This window comes from Sitophilus oryzae, unplaced genomic scaffold (assembly GCF_002938485.1).
Source record: "Sitophilus oryzae breed Bouriz unplaced genomic scaffold, Soryzae_2.0 scaffold_374_pilon_pilon, whole genome shotgun sequence".
Lineage (NCBI taxonomy): Eukaryota > Metazoa > Arthropoda > Insecta > Coleoptera > Curculionidae > Sitophilus > Sitophilus oryzae.
In genome coordinates, this window is record NW_022146945.1 from 1,980,023 (window position 1) to 2,000,445 (window position 20,423).

Consider the following 20,423-nt stretch of genomic DNA (forward strand, 5'->3'; position numbering starts at 1 on the left):
TCCTTTGAAAACTATGCGAGTATTTTCTCCTAAAATACACCACACGCAACAAGAATAAAACTGGCAAATTCTTGCTAATTCCCAGCCGCAAAGCGAGAATACCGTGGTCCGCATTCGTTCAAACATTGTCGAGTATGCAAATGAATGATTCGGAATTTCGCTTAAAGCATTTGTCAACGGTTCTATTTGTTCGCGTTTTCTAGCTAATTTCAGACAGCGAGTTTTGGCCACACACAAAAAACACTTTTCATTTGTTGGAAGGATATTTGCATTGATGAGAACTTTTTAATAATATAAATTTCAGATAACGATTTTGTATGTAGTATATGACATAAATTTGGATTGATTGACGTATTCAATTGTTTTCTGTCACTTCCTATTTTACCGGAAATGACGATAACTTTTAATTTTTAAATAGCACCTTCAATATATTTTTTACTTTATTCGATAAAGAATGACACTCTGAATAGAATATAGAATGTCATATCATATGCCAACTTTTGACACTTTTGCTTTACAAAAATTGTATTTTAAATATCAATCTAGAGTGCCACGACGGTGTTAAAAACACTAATTTTTAATCAAGGAGCCTTGGAAAAATAGAATTGGTCGTCTAATGTTTTTCGTGTCCTGGCCGGTTAAAAGATGCCCAAATCGTATTTTTAATCATAACTAAATTTTTCAAATAGGACGAGGGTGGCTCATTAGCATAAATATGTATATAAATAGTATAATAATATATAAATAGAATAATTTGATACCACACACTTGGTATTTCGAGTCAAATTGTCGTATTGAGTATGATATGCAATTCTATTCAGAGTGTTATTTTCTATCGAATAAAGTAATACGGAGCGATCAACATTAATTGAAGTAGTTGGTTAAGGCGGAATTACATTACTGTCACGTTACGTGAGTTCACATGCTATTACGTTAAAAGTGAGTTCACGTGTGGTTTAAAGGAAACACATTAGTATCACGTCGTTCTTGAAGTGAAAGTCATTTTTCGTTGGTTCAGCGTTCTTCTCAAGTTTAACAACTTAGGTCCTATACTTAACATAATAATGAATCAAATAAATAGTTCATCTTCATCTTTTGAGTTTGAAGAAGATTTAGAAAACTCATGAGGTTACTTGTGGTTGCTGATAATGTTAAAACTAGGCAATGGGTTCATGACATTAATTTGAAAAGAGAGTAATTTGTTGATCGGTTATTGTAAAGCACCTCGTGTAAACGCACTTTTTCTATTAGAATTTCTTACATTTTCCAACCCTCACGTTTTCACGCCTCACGAAATTGATGTTAAAACAGAATATTTGAGCGCGAAACAACTCGCAATATTGATGTGTTGATTAATAAAATAAATGCAAAACATCGGTCTCATCAAATTTACTGCTCATGTGTGTTCACGTGAATTCACGTGACGTGATAGTAATGTAATTCCGCCTTTTTACTGTGTTGGAGGATTTTAGGATTAGTAATTGTTAGTATTGGTATTGATGCTAAAACAAATTTGCGATTGAAAAACGTAATTAATTGACGTTATTTTTTTTGGTTTTTTCACCTATTTGAAAATTTATAAGTTTTAATTTTGATATTTTATTGTGAAATCGATATATTTTTCAATGTAATAAATTATCTACTATAATTTAGTACAACTATAAATAGTGTTTAACATGGAAAAGGAATACTTGTTACATATTTACAGCTAATTTTCATTTCGGTGTTCAAAACAAGGTTAGAAATTGTCAAAGTAACATTTAACCTTTTAATAAAAAGATTAAGGAAGGAGCACATCAAGAAACTTAGGTCCATGGTTAATTTTAAGTTGATTTTATATATGATCTGTTTACTACACGCATGTACAGTATATTACATAGTCACTTAGCAGTAAAAACTATTCCATCATGTCCCTCGATTTTTGATCAATGCTTATGGCCTGCTGCACAACCAAATATTATAGTCTTTTTCGATAAAACGCAATAGTGTCTATTAATTTCATTTCTGACACAATTTCCTTCTAGATTTACTACCTCTAAAGAAAACCAATTGTACAATAAATAATAAATATCGTAAAATAAGCTCCAGTAAAGACAAACAAATCCTCAAAATTTCAAATCAAATTCAAATGTTTCAATTGAAACGTCAATTAGAATTGTCAAGGATGGGGACCTATGATCTCGATTCCGTCAACCAGGGCCGTATCTGGGGGGGTGTTTTGGGGGTTCAAACCCCCCCCCGAAATTATGGCCGAAAATTTTTAGAAAGTAATGATCATTAAGTAAGTAAGTAAGTAAGTAAGTAAGAACGAAACAAAAAAGAAGAAGATGGATGAATATCAATGACTAAAGAATACCAGAACATGTAACGCCCATATACGGGCTGCAGCAGAATTTGTGACCTTAGACGCCAACTTTTTAGACATAACGACATCATCAGCTGGTCATCAGCGAAAATTTTAGCGATTTTTAATAGTTGTAGTAATTAGTTGTAGTAAATGGTTGTGTGTAGTGAACTTTGTATAAACTTTATTACAATGGTAATTTGTTCAGCTTTCAAGTGTAAAAGGCTCAATGATAAGAAAGAGCCAGAAGTTACGTTTTATAGGGAAATAAACAGTACCCTACACCTTTTTAGCGTTTTTTTTATTGAATTCGATAATTATTTTTCTGATATTATATGTACTTGATATGTACTATACGTCGATACTAGTTATGTGCCTTTTGTCAATATTTTAATACGTTTTTTTCATAATTAATTAGTATATGATACCACCCGATACACCATAGGCGTAGTGAAAACATATAATATCAAAAATATAAATATCCCTTCAAGCGGCAATGTTAAGTAAAATATGTGCCACGGCACTGTTTGTAAGAATGGCCACAGTTTGGTCTCGGGTGCTATTTGTCCTTGTATTCTTTAGTCATTGATGTTATACATTATACACCCTAACCTCACTTTTCCACTTTGAAAGCAAATGTCATTTTCGATTTTCGACTTTCAACATTCAAGTGTTTAAAACAGCAAAAGTTTGAGGGAGATTTTGAATGTTGTGTGTTTTGCTGGTCATTAACGTGATAAACGTTTGTTATTGTTCTGCTATTAAACAAATAATTCTTGGACTATGACACTTTAGCGGCAGAACTAGACTTGTGGCGGCAAAAATGGAAGCAACTACCTGCAGTCGACCGACCTAAAAACGCCATCGAAACGATAATCGGAGTGTAACCAGTGTATATTTCCAAATATATACATTTTATTAATGATCCTAGCAACTCTACCAGTGTCAACAGCTAGACCAGAAAGGTCTTTTTCAACCCTAATTCCGCAGCCGCACATGCGGTATTCGGCGATCTCGGATCGGGGCTTCGCCGATTTCCTATGTGTGTGAATGAGGAAGTCGGATTTCGGCGACTCGATCGGCGGCGAGAACGAGCGCTCGTCTCTATGTTGTTGCTATCAGAGCCCGCATGTGTGGATGGAAAGGCGAAGTCCGATCACTAGCGTTCGGTAGTTGACGAACGCTCGGAGTTCGCTAAATGCCGCATGTGCGATTGCGGCATAGGGCGATTGAAGGACTTCCTACGTAACTCTACAGGTCAGGAGCGATTGACAGGACTTACTCTATTAAGCGTACATAGAGAAATAAATATCGATATCGAAGAGGTAGTCAATCGTTTTTCCAGTTTATCCTTTAAGATTAATAATTTTTACCTGTTACTTTTTTAAAATTTTATTTTCAATTAAGATTTGAGTGTAGCCCAAAGCTATTTTTTATTATGCTTTTTTCCTAGCAGCTTTTGTACCCCCTTCCAAGCCAAACCCCCCGAAATTTTGGTCTAGATACGGCCCTGCCGTCAACGATGTGAATTATTAGTTAGTTAAGCTTAATTTAGTTAAGAATCACAAGTATACACGGTTTTGGACCTGAGCAACTAAAAACAATTTCTAAGCTAATTTTTGGAGCTGAATCAAAATCAGCAGTTCATTTTTTAAGATTGGTTCTAGTTTTCGAAATATTCAACAAATTTATTATTTTAATATTTTTACTGTTAATGGTCATTTATTGAATTAAACAATATAAATCAGAAATGAATAGAGGTTGAACTGAGTCTTTTATACTGCTTGGGATCTGTTTCACGGATTAGGGTCCAACGGTAATCGTTCATCATGTCTTCGTCCCAAAATCCTTAGTATCGCCTTTCAGTTTTCGCTATATCTTGGTTTAGCCGCTCTCCTTGCTCGTTGCTCGTATCGCCCAAGTTTTGTGGAAAAAAATCAAGATGTGAATGCAGAAAATGTATCTTGAGAGACATTCGAGCTCCAATCTTGTGGTAATTTTGCAACAAATTGTCGATTACTTGCTTGTAATCCGGTGATTTATGATTACCGAGAAAGTTGTGAACAACACTTTGAAACGATGCCCATGCTGCTGCCTCATCAAGCGTTAAACATTTTGTAAACGTTGCGTCAGCCATTAGTTTTCGAATACCAGGTCCGACAAATATTCCTTCTTTGATTTTTGCGTATGACATTTTTGGAAACAAATTGGTTAAGTACTGGAAAGCCGGTCCTTCGCGATTGAGCGCTTTGACAAAGTTCCTAATAAGGCCAAGTTTAATGTGAAGAGGTGGCAGTAAAACGTCCTGTGGGTTTACAAGTGGTACAGAGGACATATTTTGTTGTCCTGGCTCATAGTGGGTACGACTCGGCCACACCTCGGTAGCACAATTACAATCACAGAACACACTAAAGAAGAACGCTAACTCCCATGCATTTTTTAGTTTCAAAACGGTTTCAAATTTGTAAAGAAATCTGTAATCTGTATGTGGCGCCATCTAGCCACCCAGGAAAGTAACAAATGTGGCGGCAAATTTAAATAGATGCAATTTATTTTTAAGCAAGACGTATTGACTTGTCCGCCAGTTAGAGCCAATCAGATTTCTACAAAATAATGTGTAGTCATCTGATTGGTCCCAAGTTGGCAAACAAGTCAAATGGTAAAAACAAGGATTTATATATAAAAAGGATAAAGGTTAAACCAGGTTAAACTATTGTAAAGTGTTAAATGGTTTGCTTATATCATTTTATGTGCATAAAAACCTACAATAAATAATTTATTTTAATTTACAGAAAATTATACCATGAAACATTTTACAAACAAATAAAACAACAGATTAAAAAGTATAATATTTATTATAGTACCAGATTTAAGAACACATAACAAATATCGTTGGAATACAAGAGAAAGTGACGTCCATTAGAAACAATGTTTTATTTACGTGTATTTTTACATATGGACTTGAACAATTGTGTAATATCAAATTGTGGAGTTTATGTACAAAAATATGGAGTTGATCAATTTTTTTTTGTAAAAATATATGGCGTTGTAAATATTACATTGTTAAAAAATAAAATTCACGAACATTTGGACTTGGTTAGGTTACCTCACCTCACTTTCTCGGATTATTAAATAAAATTGTTAGATAAATCAAAGACCTTTAACTTAAACCTTACCTTTAATAAAGATCTTAAAAATCAAACACAAAACAAAGTTCAAAAAAATTCAAAAATACAAAATCACGATTGTAAAATGAAGATTGCAAAAAACACAGCCAAACAACCAGAAAACAGCGAAACGCACATCTCCGTTCAATTGCAAAACACAACTGAAGAGGAAGGAGGAAGCCGGAAACGGAAAACTGATTTGACATACAGAACAATGACAGAACATAATTAATAAGCCTATTCAGGCAACTATAAAAACAATTTTGTACGCAATTGTTAGGCAACTAGAAAAATTAAAATAAAAATACGCCATCTAGCGCCCCAGGAAATTACTACCCCAAAAAAAGATCGTTCAAGGTCGTATATCTCAGTTGACTGGCCCTGATTACAATACAAATCCAAATAATGTTTCCGATTGCCGGTTGCAGCGCTGTCGTGCACTGACCGTGCGTCAACTGACCGTGCGTCAACTACCCGGGCCGTTATAAGAGCGCAGTGCTACTGTCATGCGCGAACTCGAAAACTAGAGCCAATCTTGACAAACGGAGGGCATCAAATAACGTTAAGAATCGTTCTCATCTGCTCGTGTCCAAAAGTTGACCCGAATTTGTAAACTTGGGGAATAAAGTAATACGGAGCGATCAACATTAATTGAAGTAGTTGGTTAAGGCGGAATTACATTACTGTCACGTCATGTGAGTTCACATGCTATTATAGTAAAAGTGAGTTCACGTGTGGTTTAAAGGAAACACATTAGTATCACGTCGTTCTTGAACCGAAAGTCTATAAGTTCGTTATTAAAATACTCCTTCCTTATTTTTCTTATTCGAAGCTTTTAACCAATACAGAATCGCAATTCTGAGCATTGCTTAATTATTTATTAATTTCCAGTTAACCAAGAAGTAAGAAACGAAGATGGAACCAATATTATCAACCCGAGAGGTTGGGGTTGGAAGTCTTACGGCAGTCGATTCTAATTATATGAATTTCTCTTCTAAAATATATTTTATTTCTAATAAAACTATTTAACTAGTTTTTTATCTCCTGCAGGATGGCTCAAAATAGTGTGAATAGATCGTGATGATTTTTTTAAATAGAACCCCCATGGTATAGTATTGAATTTTAGGCTTCCTCTCTGATAACTTTACATAATCCTAAGATATTAAATATGTTTTGATAGTTTTAGAGATGCTGTAATAAATAAAAAAATATATACATATTTTTCAGCCTTAAAAAGAAAATACAAGAAATATCCTGAAATCAAAACTATACTAGGTATTTACTATAGTTAGTCTGTACTTACTTTTCTATAAATGTCGTAATCTTAAACCATACAGGGTGTTCAAAATTCTGTACCAAGCTGTTTAAAATATAAAATAGCATTCCTTGGTTTTTTTTAATGGAACATCTTGTATTTTTATTTTTTAAATGATTTCAAAATTTTTAACGATTTTGCGTATATTCGTAATATTATATTACATATGGTGTATTCAACAGTAATTTTTTATCAAAGGCACTTAATGATTTTTGTCTGGCATTTTACCGTTTTTAGGTCTGCACTTAAACTACAGATGCCCGACTTACTATTGCCGGATCCTCCCTGGAAAACGAGTTTAAATATTGTCAAAAAATTATGTTATTTAATTTATGGTTTGTTTTGACCCTAGTGAGAACAGCCCATTTTAAAAATTTGATGATTGATGATATTGCCAATCAAAGGGCAAATCCAGAATATCCAATTATTCCAATAATTGTTAGTATAGCACCGTATTAATGTTTTAAACAAAATTTAAAACACTATCCATTTAATTATTTATACATCGGTTTAAAGCAAATAAAGCCTCTCTTTGAACACAAAGACACGTATAGAGCACGAGTTGGATCTTAATCTAAAATTTTCATTGCGTTAATTTTCTTCGAATAATACAGATGTCGCGACAAAGCCGACGTTAACGAACACAGATAAGAACGACAATTGTATTGTTAATACGACTATGTGTTACGGTATTAAGCTGCTGGTGTCGCACACTATGCCAGACCGTGTTAAACGCTGACAAAATAATGTAATGCGAGGAGATGGCGTTGTTTTGGAAACTCGACGATGCAGTGTACAACCTACGCCCTTATACTCGTATATTCGACGCTGAATGGAATAGAGAATTACAATTACTTAGTTTGTGGTAAAAGTTTACTACCTCAACTGTCTAGACACAAATGTTGTTCATAAATATTACCAGGATTCGGAAATTTGAGTAGAAAGCGTGTTTCAAACATGTGCCATCTCTCGTGGGGAGATTCCTCACGTAAAAATAAAATTTACCTTTTATATCAACATAGGTCCGATTCCCGGGTTAGTTGAGGTACCTTACCGACTAAAAAAACTTCCACAAACCGCTTTGAGTATCTCCTCGAGGATACCTATCGGCATTACTTCTCGAGGAAGCGGTTTTACAGTGATGTTTTCGTTACTTCGTCTAGCTTCTTTCTCTTTGATATCTATTAGTGGCTCCATAAAAGTGTGAACACAATTCCATTTTTCTGGGGATCGAATCATCTCTGGATCGCAAATCTTAATTTTATCGATTGTTAGTTCTTTGTTTAGCACTATTCGTTCAACTGTCCATCGGTTACATTCTAAATGAGTATGCTCCACCGTATCAGCATTGAAGTCGACATAGAGACATCTCGGGCTATCAATTAACTCTATTTTATATAGATAATACCTGACAGGGTTGCGTCTTGTCTCCGCTCTGTTTAAGCTGTACTCGGAGACTATATTTAGAGAAGCAAGCACTGGATCGAATCCAGGGCGGAATCAAGTTTAATGGAATCCCAATAAACAATATCAGATATGCCGATGATATGGTTATAATAGATAGTCAACGATATACAAGAACTACAAAGCATCATAGATTCCGTTGTCCACTATAGTGAGGTGTTTGAACTGCATCTCAATGTCTCCAAAACCAAACTATTGGTCTTTTTTAAGACTCCAATAAATGCACACCTGCGTGCTAACGGATAAACAATCGAACAAGTGACCTCAATAAAGTATTTAGGAGCTAACATCAATAGTCAGTGTGACCCGACAAGAGAAATATTCTCAAGAATTGAGCAAGCGAGAAAAATCTTCGTGAGTATGAAATCATTTTTTACAAGACGAGACCTCAGTGCGGAACTCAGAACTCGAATGGCCAGATGCTACGTTTTCTCTGTGTTACTCTAAGGATGTGAGAGCTGGTCACTGGATTCACAGACCGAAAAGAGAATAGAAATGAATGTGTACAGACGGATGTTGCGAATCTCATGGGTACAATGGGTATTTCGATTTGCTAATAACTAAAGTCGAATGATTCAAGTAAATGATACAGGGGTCAAATTACCTTAAGAATTCTACAACGATTCCTTAATTTAGTCATATCCTTTTGAGCAAATGTTAGCAATTGGTTCTATTTCTTAAGAAAAAAGCCTTAGCTAGCAGCAATTTCTGCAATTTAAAGTAACTGCTGAAAGCAAAAGCAATTATATAAGATTTTATTGAATTAGTTTCAAGCATTTATATCGATTTTAAAAGAAAAAGAGATATTGCGAGATTTTCATTAATTAGGGTCAATATTGTGAATTTTTCCTTCATGTTCTTTTAATATTTATATGACATTTATTGGAGTCCAACTCGATTTCAAAAAATGCTTTTAATGAAATTAGTTTATTGAGAAAAACATTTTAAAACACACCTCGGTTTTAACAAGCTTCGCGTGGTCTGTATGTATTTTCTGGCTTGCATTAAATTCACTAAACTACAGGTTTTCATGTTTATGAAGTCTCGTGCGTTAAGCTTAATTATTATCCATTATGCTGTTTACTGTTCTGAACGTTGACGCGGTTGTTATATGTGAATTTAACCACCAGTCAATGCATTCCCCGAATGTTTCAGATAAAAATTAAACCTAGATAAAACAACTGCCAATGCCCTAGAAGTCTACTTCTTAATGTATTTTATTATACTGTTTGATATAATGCATGTGGTCCTTTTACAAGGACCGTCATGTACAAGATGACCTTTTGAAATTATTTCATCTATAACATTGAATCAATGAGATCAGATTGGAAGTAGGGTTTCCAAACGGGGATTCCACTGTATGTTTATCCCCGAAATCCCGATATTAAATCACGGGATCCTAAAAATCTCGAAAAATTTGATTGCTCAATCTAAACTGATTCTACTTTATAGACTTAGTCTTTCAAAGATCATATTTTATTTATATTAATAGTACAGGATCCGATCATATTTTTAATCAAAATCCAATTTTTATGTTATGTATAAATATAGGGTAATATAATTTAACACAGTGCCAATCATAAAGTTGCCGAAGCTATATATATGTTTAATTAATAATAATAATAACTGATTTTTAAGACGACATTACGTTGAAAATTTTTTTGGATCATTTATATGCCAAATTAAAGCTATTTTTAATCTCTGCATCATGTTATAAGGGTGCCTATAAAAAAGTTGCCGCAAATAGGGGTTGCCACGTTTCAAAGTCGTTCCTAATACTTTATACGAGCCCGGCAACAGTGCGTCGGTTATCTGTAGCTCCTATAATAAAAAAAACTTAGGAATTTTGTATAGGTGCCAACCTAAAGTATGTGTTTCAGAAAAATATTTTAACTTCTACAGTGTTGTTTGAAAAATACCAATCTTATTTCGTATCTTTTTTTGCAGTGGCGAAAAACCTATGCAGACTTTTTTTTTTGAAATAACTAATAGGTTAGATACAGATACATTATAATTTCTATAATTGAAACAATAAATCCTTCTGCGTAATTGAAACGGAGTTGGAGATATTCCAATGTTAGTCCTGTTCGCACTATCTAAATTACTAAATAGCATGGGGAATATTTATAGTTCCAGAATGGTCGAATGTAGAATGGTATAGGAGGGGGGTTAATTACCGTGACCTTACATGTCTATTTTGTCTCTCTTCTTGCGTTATAACTCATCACAGTCTTAGGGCTTTGACAAAAGCCAATATGTGAGACAGTTTTAAAGAGGTTAGTTCTCCATCGCCAATATTAGTCGCACCAAATTTCATCGCACGAATAGTTGTTGTCTCGATGCACTCGGTGATGAGGTGCTTTGATGATTCCAGAGAATCTGCATTCGCCGTTTTTTCTTACCTTCAATCTACTGAGTTGTTTGTTGAGGACAGTTGTCCTGTTCAAAACCCCGTGACAATACTACGATTGTTCTTACTTAAATAAAGGAACATCTTTAATTTTTTCCGGTCGTAAATTCTTAAGCTTTCTTTGGAGTGCCTTAGACTGTTGGAGCATTCTCATTCCAGGTTACGGATGGAGTCTTCCAGGTTCTTGAGTTCCGCTTTAAGTTGGTTCCCATTTGGCAAACAGAACAGTTCTGGTTCAGTTAGTGTTGGTGTATTTTCTCCTTTTCTAGCTAGATCGTTTGCTTTTCATTGCCTTTTATCCCTCAGTGGGCTGGCACCCAGAGTAGGAGGGCTTTATTATCTTGGACCAATTTGTTCAGCTTCTCTAGGCATTCTTTGACATAGCCGTGACCAGGCTTTTTAATAGGGGGGGGGGGGCAAAATTAAAGATTACGAACTGGAAAAAAAAATAACATCGCAGACGATTTTTTTTTATACGAGCCTGTACAAAGTAATATTTTCCTTTATATAGCTAAAATATATAGCTTTATCCGCATTTTATAGCTAAAATAATTTATATTAAAGCTTTTCCAACGGTTTTTTTTGTGGGTTTTCATTTGAGGTGTTTTTTTTATTTATTATTTATGCTGATTAGGGGGGGCATGGTCCCGAAGCCCCCCCCCCCCCGTGGGCGCGCCTATGTTCTTTGACCAACTTCGAATTGATGGTTAATAAATTGATCGCTTTTATTACTGCTTGACTATCGGATTAGATTTTATAATTCTAATGTAGTAAATATTAAAAATATCTTTATTACCCATACCGGCAAAAAATATTTAAGTGTATTAACTCATTCTCAATTAACATTTGCTTAAAGAAGATAGTCTTCGATATTACATTTCTGAGCATTTTATTTAACATCTATATTTTTAGTGAAGTAAATTACTTGTAATATTTGTGCATAGGGAGTAAAATTCAGGAGGATCGTCAAACATATCGTTGACCTTTCCTTCACTAAATCTACCTACGAATTTTCATCTTGTTACACGGTGAAGGGTATAAAATGGTCTAATATTGCAAATACGTTATTGTGTTACCTGTTGTTGTTTGGTGGACGTCTTGGTGGCGTTCCTGCCCGTTTTAAAGTGGAGGCGGCGCAGAGCCGAGGCGGCAGTAGCGATGAGATCGTCGGGGGGTCTGGGGGACTTGGGGAGGCCCGACTGCGAATTGACGGTCATCTTGGAGCGCGGGCTGGAGGAGCGATGGTGGTTGGAGGAGGAGGAGGAGGTTAAAGGGGGAGTGCTACCGCCGACGAGGCCTTCGTCGTCGACCTGCAAAATAAAACAAAAATGTTAAGTAAACCGTATTTAAATTAGGAAAATAGTTTTTAATCTCCCCTTTTTATAATAGGTCGCTCAAATATCATCTATTAAAGGGATTAGGTACTTGGAAAAAAGTGTTGGACGTTATTATCCACTTTGCTGAAAAATGCATTACAGTGACTTTCAATCCTCCTTAACATGGAAAACAATATTATAAATAAAAAAACAACGGAAGTAACAAAGTATCAAACTGTGGGTTTAACACGTATGTTAATTTTTAATTTTGAGATGTAAATGCCGAGAAAATGAAAAGATTCCTAAACTTGCCATATGCTCTTCAAATCAATGGTCAACGAAATTGGATATTGCCTCCACACTAATCATTAGTTTCAGAATTTTGTTATCTATAGGTAAGGAAATCGGTATTCTGTCCTCGTATTATCTTTACCTCTTATTATAACAAGAAAAAAAAAACAAGATTATCGGTAAAAAAATGCCAAAATACTTTTTAATCTCTCTTTTTTTAGAATGGCACTGAAAAAGTTAAATTTGATGACTGCCTAATTGAGTAATTTACCTAGAAGGCAAAAGACCTAAAGGAAACAATAGAACGTAAATTAGTTTTTGTTTCGTACTCTTATTTTTGTTTTTCTGACTTCAGTTCTCGCTATCCCAATCTTTCAACGAAAATTGCGTTAGCCGTTGACTGAAACAGCCTGAAAGGGACACAAAGTCGTTTATATTTCGTGAAAATTAAGGATTTCAGGTGTGAAAAGCGCATAATTTAGCTCCTCGCCTACAACAAATTAAGTTAGGTTGCTTTTCACAGAACAAAAAAGCTCATTTTGATAAGGGTCAGGCTATATTGCGAGCTTTTTTAGAAAATGTTACAGTACCAACTAAAATCTGAATATTCATTAAATCGTGTTGATAAAATTAATAACTGTATTAATACAATGCACAATTAGACAAAAATGCCAATTTTCATAATTTTCCATATTATATTGAAAGAATATTCAGAAAATGATATACTGAAATTGATAAATTAATCTGTTATTATTAGTGATGGGTTGTTATTTAACTATCTGTTATTTTATAACAATTATTTATAAATAACATAACGCAACCGTTACTACTTCTAAAAAAAATTCACAGTCCTTTACAAAGATGCAACCGGGAGGGCATTGAAAATGATGAATAAAAACGTAAAATTATGATTAGTGTTAATATGAGTGAATTACATACATATGTTTAAATAACGAACTTAACAAAAAACAACAGATTTAAAGATTCACTGAAAAAGTAGTAATGTTAACATTAAATAAAACATTATCAATAATAATTATGCGATCGCACCTATCCGTAAAACAAACAAGCAAAAAAACAAAATAACATACAAAACATCAGGTTAACATGATGACAGATCATGATCGATGACAGATAAAGAATTCTTACGGAAAGTTACACTTTACGATATAATTTTTAACTGTTAAAGGCAAACCCCATTTAAACACAAAACTTTTTAATACCTACTACTGTATCTAAAAGATATTTTTTTTAAATTACTAAATTCTTAGCCACGCTTCTGTTTTTCTTGGCTGTTGTGCGTCACGTCACAGATTAACATGCCCACGTTTGCACCACAAGGCGATGCTGCAGACCACTAGGTAGACAACTTATGTTTTACAACTTGTAGTCAATCTACACTATCTAGCTTTTTTTCTTTTAAAATGTGTTCAGATTTTGTAAAAAGTATAAGTCAAAATCGCAAATCTTAAATTTGATATGAGTTTCTTAGTTTTTAACTAATATAGTGGCGAATTACAAAAATTCCTTTTCAATGAAAATTAATGAGTTAAATAAAATAATTTAATAAATTACTAGCTTTTTCCCGCGACTACGTTCGCGTTACACCTCAAATCGTTCATGCATTGATTTAAATGATTTTTTACTTCTTTATAGAGAGCTAGTGAGCATAGATGTTTTTTATTTTTCATCTTTTTTTATTTATTAAGAGCACTAATACTCTCTTTATAGGTTATTTTTTATTCTTTGAAGGATAATTGAGGAAAATATATTTCGTTATGATGTCAGTAAATAAACCCTTGTATAAAATTTTATACTGTCTGGTTTATAATGTTATACCTAGTATTGCATTTTCGTACAGCAAATTTTCATTCTCTATTCTACTCCCTAAGTGTATAAATTTCATAAATTCGCTTTATCTTTGTGCCAATTTTTATGTGTATAATCCAGAGGTATTTTCATATAAATGTTTACTAACTTTACCCATTTGGTTGATGAATTTCAAAAATTTCTTCTAATTCTTTTTGTAGGATTTCATTCTTCTAGACCAAATAGTAAGGAATTTTCATACAACAAACTGTTCCGACATAATTTTACTCTCTAAGAGGATGAATTTCCTAAAATCGCTTTGTGTAGCTCATTCACTAATGTCGTTTAAACGAACATTTGTGCTAATCACACCACTGACAATGACACACCACTGACAATGACAAATAATTTATTTCTGGAGGTATTGTGTGTAGGTGTTTTTCAGGTAGTATTTAGTCGTTTTACACAAAGAAATAGCCATTAAGCACTATAAAAATACTTCATAACAAATCTACACATATATACCTTTCATTTATAAAAGAATCATCAAGATTGGTGAGGCGGTTTCGGCGGGATGGATGCAACAAAAAAACCCTTTGAGCTTTTATATATGTATGGATTAATTATTTTTCCAACATATTTTACTTTGCAAATTTTTATAAATATTCAGACTCGCCAATATCGTAGTCCACCGTGTCCAGCCTGTTTAGCCAAACGTAGGCCGATTCCTCTTCGGCGGCGCGCGGCGTCGTGACCCTGGCCAATGGAAGAGTCTTGAAGACGCTCATCCGCGCATAGGAACAAGTTGACTGCGTAGCGTATTGCGTATTAATCGATTCTGAAACTTTCTATCTCATGTATAACATGTTACGCAAGTTTATTATTTTAATCTCGATTTTAATAGATAAATATGTGAAATGCCACATGAATATCTTCCACCATGACATGTTTTTACTTTTTTGTTATGGTAAAGTGATTTGTATAAACTTTATTCAATAACTTATATTTTCCTCCATTTGTGATTTTTTAATTTTAAGCGAAAATTAAGTATAACATTTTAGGAAAAAGAAACATTGTAATATTTAAAAGAATAAGAAGAAATTAGTCTTATTTTGAAAGAAAAATATAGAAAAAACTCTTTCTATAGAAAAAAGTCTTTACACTAACCAGAATCCGGTGACATATACGCGGTCTCACCGGAAACATTACTTATTACTTCATATAACTTGAAGAATATCTACTTTTAATAATGAACACTTCAGAAATACACCAGTAAAAACATTTATTATTTGAGATTAAAACTCGAATGAAATTATAAATATTAGTTACCTATGTTGTTATAGCTTTTATAGGCCTGTTTAACGACTTAATAAGTTACCTAGCGAAAAAATCTGTACGCGTACCTATCACTATTGTTACAGGTTAATTTTTTAAAGAAATATGTTACACAAATTAAAAACGCTAAAATTTTAATGGTATTACTTGTGCATTATTGGCCTTATAATGCAATTAGTTGGAAATATATCTTCTTTAAATATAATTACACTTTTTAACGACTTTTAAGTTACCTAGGAAAAAATCTGTGCACGTACCTACCACTATTGTTACAGGTTAATTCGTTAAACAAATGTGTTACATATTATTCGTGGTATTAGTGGTATTATATTGGAATCAGCTTGGCATTAGTGGGGCATTATATGAGAAATTTTGGTATTTAATTTGTATTTTTGGCATTACTTTGGCATTAGTACATTTGTCAGCGGTTTACTCCTTGTAGATAATCAAAAAGTTTTTAGCTAAAATTTGCTTTTCATGTCAGATCATTTCTATGAAAAATTACATTAGATTTTTATTAAAGACGCTGGGTAATTAAAACATTGACTAATAAAGCTTGTCCACTTTAAATAAGGGGTCACGAAATATCCTCCTTGGAGAGTTTGGGTTAAGGGGTGTATAATAAATTAATCCAAACCAATCAAGACAAACCATTCAGGAAAAAATCCAAAACCTACCGTTATAGGAGGTATAAGATGATTAAACTTATATAATGAACTACTTATCGGATAACAAATTAATTACTACTGTCAGCTACTGTCTAGGTAGAATATACCTAGAGTACCTACACCTACCTATGATGTAGGTAGATTAAAGCTTATTTTGACTTTACGTCTCACTTCGGTGTCACAAGCTGAATTTTTAGGGATGGAAGTACAGTACATGATATGGGGACCCTTATTCCGGAAGTAGTACAAAAATTAGACCGGGTAAAAGAGCACTATCATCAAAAAAAATCGATATATTAATACCACCGTATAGAGAAAACAAATACTTATTTTTTGATCCAGTACACAATAAAGTCTTCGTAGGGAGTAATTTTCTATAATTATTTACAAAAAAAACATTTCCATTAGCGCTTATGACCAAAAAAAACTTTAAACATGAATAACTCATTTCAATCATGCGAAAATTTGGTTTAAAAATAGACTTTTTTTAATATAACTTTCATTTAACGAAAAACGAAGACCTAAATGAAAAAAAGAAACAATATAAAAGTTTCGCTTATGTCTTGACAAGGTATCAAAGCAAACCCCATATTTTTTGCTTTTAAACTAATAAAGATATATCAATAAACAATTAGCGATGTAATGGTTTTTGCGCGCGCTGGCCGACTGCCGCCGCTGCGCCGAGATTTCCTATACCCTTGTATATATGTCGTCATGGTGTGGCAAATGTAGCATTTTAATTCGATTTGGGCTCCCTTATAGGATAACAGAAACATTTTCAATGTTAATAACAGATATAAAATAACGACACGTAGAGATCGGCCGCTCGTAAAACGAAGTCGGCGCTCTGCACCGTCACGAAATTCTATGGCTGCTCGAAGCAATTCCAAAAAACAACTAGTATGGATGGAAAACATGTTATTTCGTCAACCATCGATACAGGCGGCGAGACAACGGACAACGGAGTGGGGAATGCGCTACGGCGAACGTAGCTGCTTCGGTCGATTCCGCTTAAAAATAATGGGATATAAAAGAAGCAGGTTTTTTGAAACAGTTGCGGGCATAACGCCTGGCGGTCGAGATAACAGGAGTGGGAAAGGAAAGCTGCTGCATCGGTCGATTGTCGATGGAGGCTCGCAACAGGTTGGAGAAGCAGTCATTTTAGATACGTTGTTTTTCAACCTGTTACGAGCATAACAGGGCGGTGGTCGAGATAATCGGAGTGGGAAAGGAACGCTGCTGCATCAGTCGATTGTCGATGGAGGTTCGAAACAGTTTGGAAAATAACGCATCAGTTATTTTAGATAGTACATTACTTCAACCTGTTACGAGCATAACGGGCGGAGGTCGAGATATTATGGCGCTGTATGTTTCAGTACTTACTTATTAAGTTCCAATATGTAGGTATTTATTTATTCTGAAAAATTTTCAGAATAATATTTTAAGATTTTTTAATAATGTATACAGGGTGTTTTGAAAAATCTGGTCATTGATTAATAACGATCCTGCTTAAAGCCCTTGACGAAAAAAGCTGATTTTTGGAAAACGGATTCATTCTAGGGTGTAGAGGTTCGATAAGAAGGGATTTTTCGAAATTCCAGTTCCAAGAGGGTGAAACCACACCCCAAATATTAAAATATTTTTTATTTAAAAACCGGTGAGTTTTTCAGAAAACTCTTAAAACACGTATATTTTATTATGTTGTTTTACATATATTCAGATTTTTAAAACATATATATAGGGTGTTTCATAAAATATGACCTTTGAGTAATCATTATTCTGCTTAAACTGCTTGAAGTTTAAAGCTGATTTTTGGCAAACGGATTGACTGTGGGGTTGAGGTTCGATAGGGAGGGGTTTCTCGAATCTCAAATTCGAACAGGATGAAAACGCCCCTCAAATATTACAATATTTGTTATTTAAAAAACGGTTAGTCTTTCGGGAAAACGCCTGGACACGCATAATTTATTTTGTTTTTTTAGATATTTTGACATTTTTTCAAAAATCATACAGGGTGTTCCAAAAAGTTGAGTAATTGATTAACCACGATTCTGCTTAAACTGCTCGACGTTTAAAGCTTATTTTTGGCACATATGAGAAAATTTTATCCAGTCTGTATTTTAATGGAAATTCTTGTTTTGCTTTATCATCACCATTAGAAATTATTAATTCGACACGAACAAAGTCGCGGGTACACGCTAGTTTAAGTGTACTTCTAATTCGAACTCTAGTGTGTAGTTGGTTTACTTATGAAGAATATACTACACATTTTCTTATATTGCTATTTTTTGACCGCAAATGGTAAAATCATAACTAAGAGCTTCTCGCCCGTCGAGTAAGATGCACCCTGTACACTGCTACTCAATTCAGGATCTACGCGGATCGAGGGGCAGGGCGTAGGTAGATCGGAATGTATAGGTATAGACGAGTGGCGGAATTTTGGCTTTTTTTATATCGCAATTTGTAAACAGCGCTTATTTGTAAACAACCACCGTTTTTAGAGAGGTATTTTAGATAACAATCGATATTTAGAAATGTTTTGACACCCTGGAAATATTACCGCCGAGCACGTCATTGTTGCAACTTGCAACTGCGTTAATACGCCTGGCGGTGACCGCCTCATACTTTCAGATATTTAGCAGTAAAATAAAGAAACCTGTTATTTTTAAGCTGTTATTTTAAGCTGTTTTTTATAAATAACTATAACAGTTTCAACTGTTATCTAAAAATAACAGTTTTGCCCATCACTAGTTATTATATCATACAAAGTAGCAGAGTATTAAAAAAAATACCGAAATTGCTTTGCATCTCTATTTTATAATTCAATCAAACCGAATCAGTTTATTTTTTCAGTCCGTATTTTTAATTTAATTTTCAACACACGTATTTTCTAAATCTCTCTTTCAATTTTAAAAATCAAAAGTTAAACCTATATATTCTTGGTCATTCTGATGTTTATCTAAATAATTTTGTAATTAATTTATTTTATCACTACTAAGTGCTTAAATGAAAATGACAGTAGTAGTAAAAAGTAGATATATCATTTCAAATTCTGTTTTACTATATCTAATGCGAAAGTATTAAACTTATATATTTTATAATAACACTATCTTTCATTTTATTCTTTTTAAGCGGCTGACATGCGTCCAACTGGGTTGACCCATCGGTCGGGTCAACTAAATATACAGGGTATCCCATGCTGAGCGTGCATTAGAAGTTTCTGTAAAACCACAATATCTAGATCGGAGACTTTTGCACATCATTGTTTTACAACGAGATCTATCAATTAATAATATTTTTAATATGGCGACAAATACCGGAAGTTGACAGCTAATTTATTATCTTAAATAGGTGTCTCTATTTTTTATTACATACTTAAATTTTCTGTAAAATTCTATGAATGTTGATGTTAAAATCTCGGTATCTAACATTAACCGTTTTTGAGAAGAAAATATTTAACATTTTTGGACGAAAAAAAACTACCTGTCAGAAAAATCTGTATAGCCCAAAAGTCAAATTTAGTTATTACCACAGCCACTGTGATATAAAGAAAAGACATGGGGCTATCTATTTCAAAAATTAAATTGTTCAAATGTCATGTAATAATGGCGGTAGCTGTCATGGAATTGAGCGATTAAAAAATTCATAAATCAATTATTTCAAATGGAAACCCACTTTTTTATTTCACTAGCACTAGTGAAAAGGTTTTCCAATTTTGAGAGTACATGTTCCTATACCTAAAATAAATCATTTATAAGCTATTTAAAATTTAGTTTGAAAACGTAAATTTTTCTTGATTTTATCTAGCTTTCTTTGACATTAAGTGTCAAACGATCAGGCAATTTGTTTCTACTGTCAGTAAACTAATTATTTGAATTTCTCCTATATATATTTTGCCAGAATGGCAGCCTAGGTAACGCAACTCTCTCCTGAAAAGGTGAGTTTGAGAAGAAAGAAGAAGAATTTCCTATATTATAAATTAATACTACCTGCCTTAAGAGTTTAAAAAGTTTATTTAAAAAAATATATCTCGTATTTTCGCTCTTTGATGATATCTAATAGTTGATATTATTAATAATATACAGTATGACCGAAGAAAAAACAGCGCAAAGTTGGCTTGGAAAGGATGATCGATAACATACTGCTTTTTGAACAAAGTGTCACAATATGACATGGCCAGATCTATTGTTTTACATCACTTGACGTTTAAAGATCAAGAAAAATATACGCTTTAAAACTAAATCTCAAGTAACTTAAAAACAATTTATTTTAGGTATAGGAATATGTATAGTCAAAAAGTAACG

General features: G+C 33.5%; 1 protein-coding gene across 1 annotated transcript in view; it reads right to left on the minus strand.

Annotated features, from left to right (window-relative positions):
- LOC115885102 overlaps positions 1 to 20,423 on the minus strand; it is a 304,133-nt gene that overhangs the window by 200,062 nt on the left and 83,648 nt on the right. The window contains exon 3 of the mRNA XM_030903889.1: positions 11,777 to 12,010. Coding sequence (XP_030759749.1) covers positions 11,777 to 11,917 — 141 coding nt within the window. The 5' untranslated portion in view covers positions 11,918 to 12,010. The remainder of the gene's footprint in view (positions 1 to 11,776; positions 12,011 to 20,423) is intronic.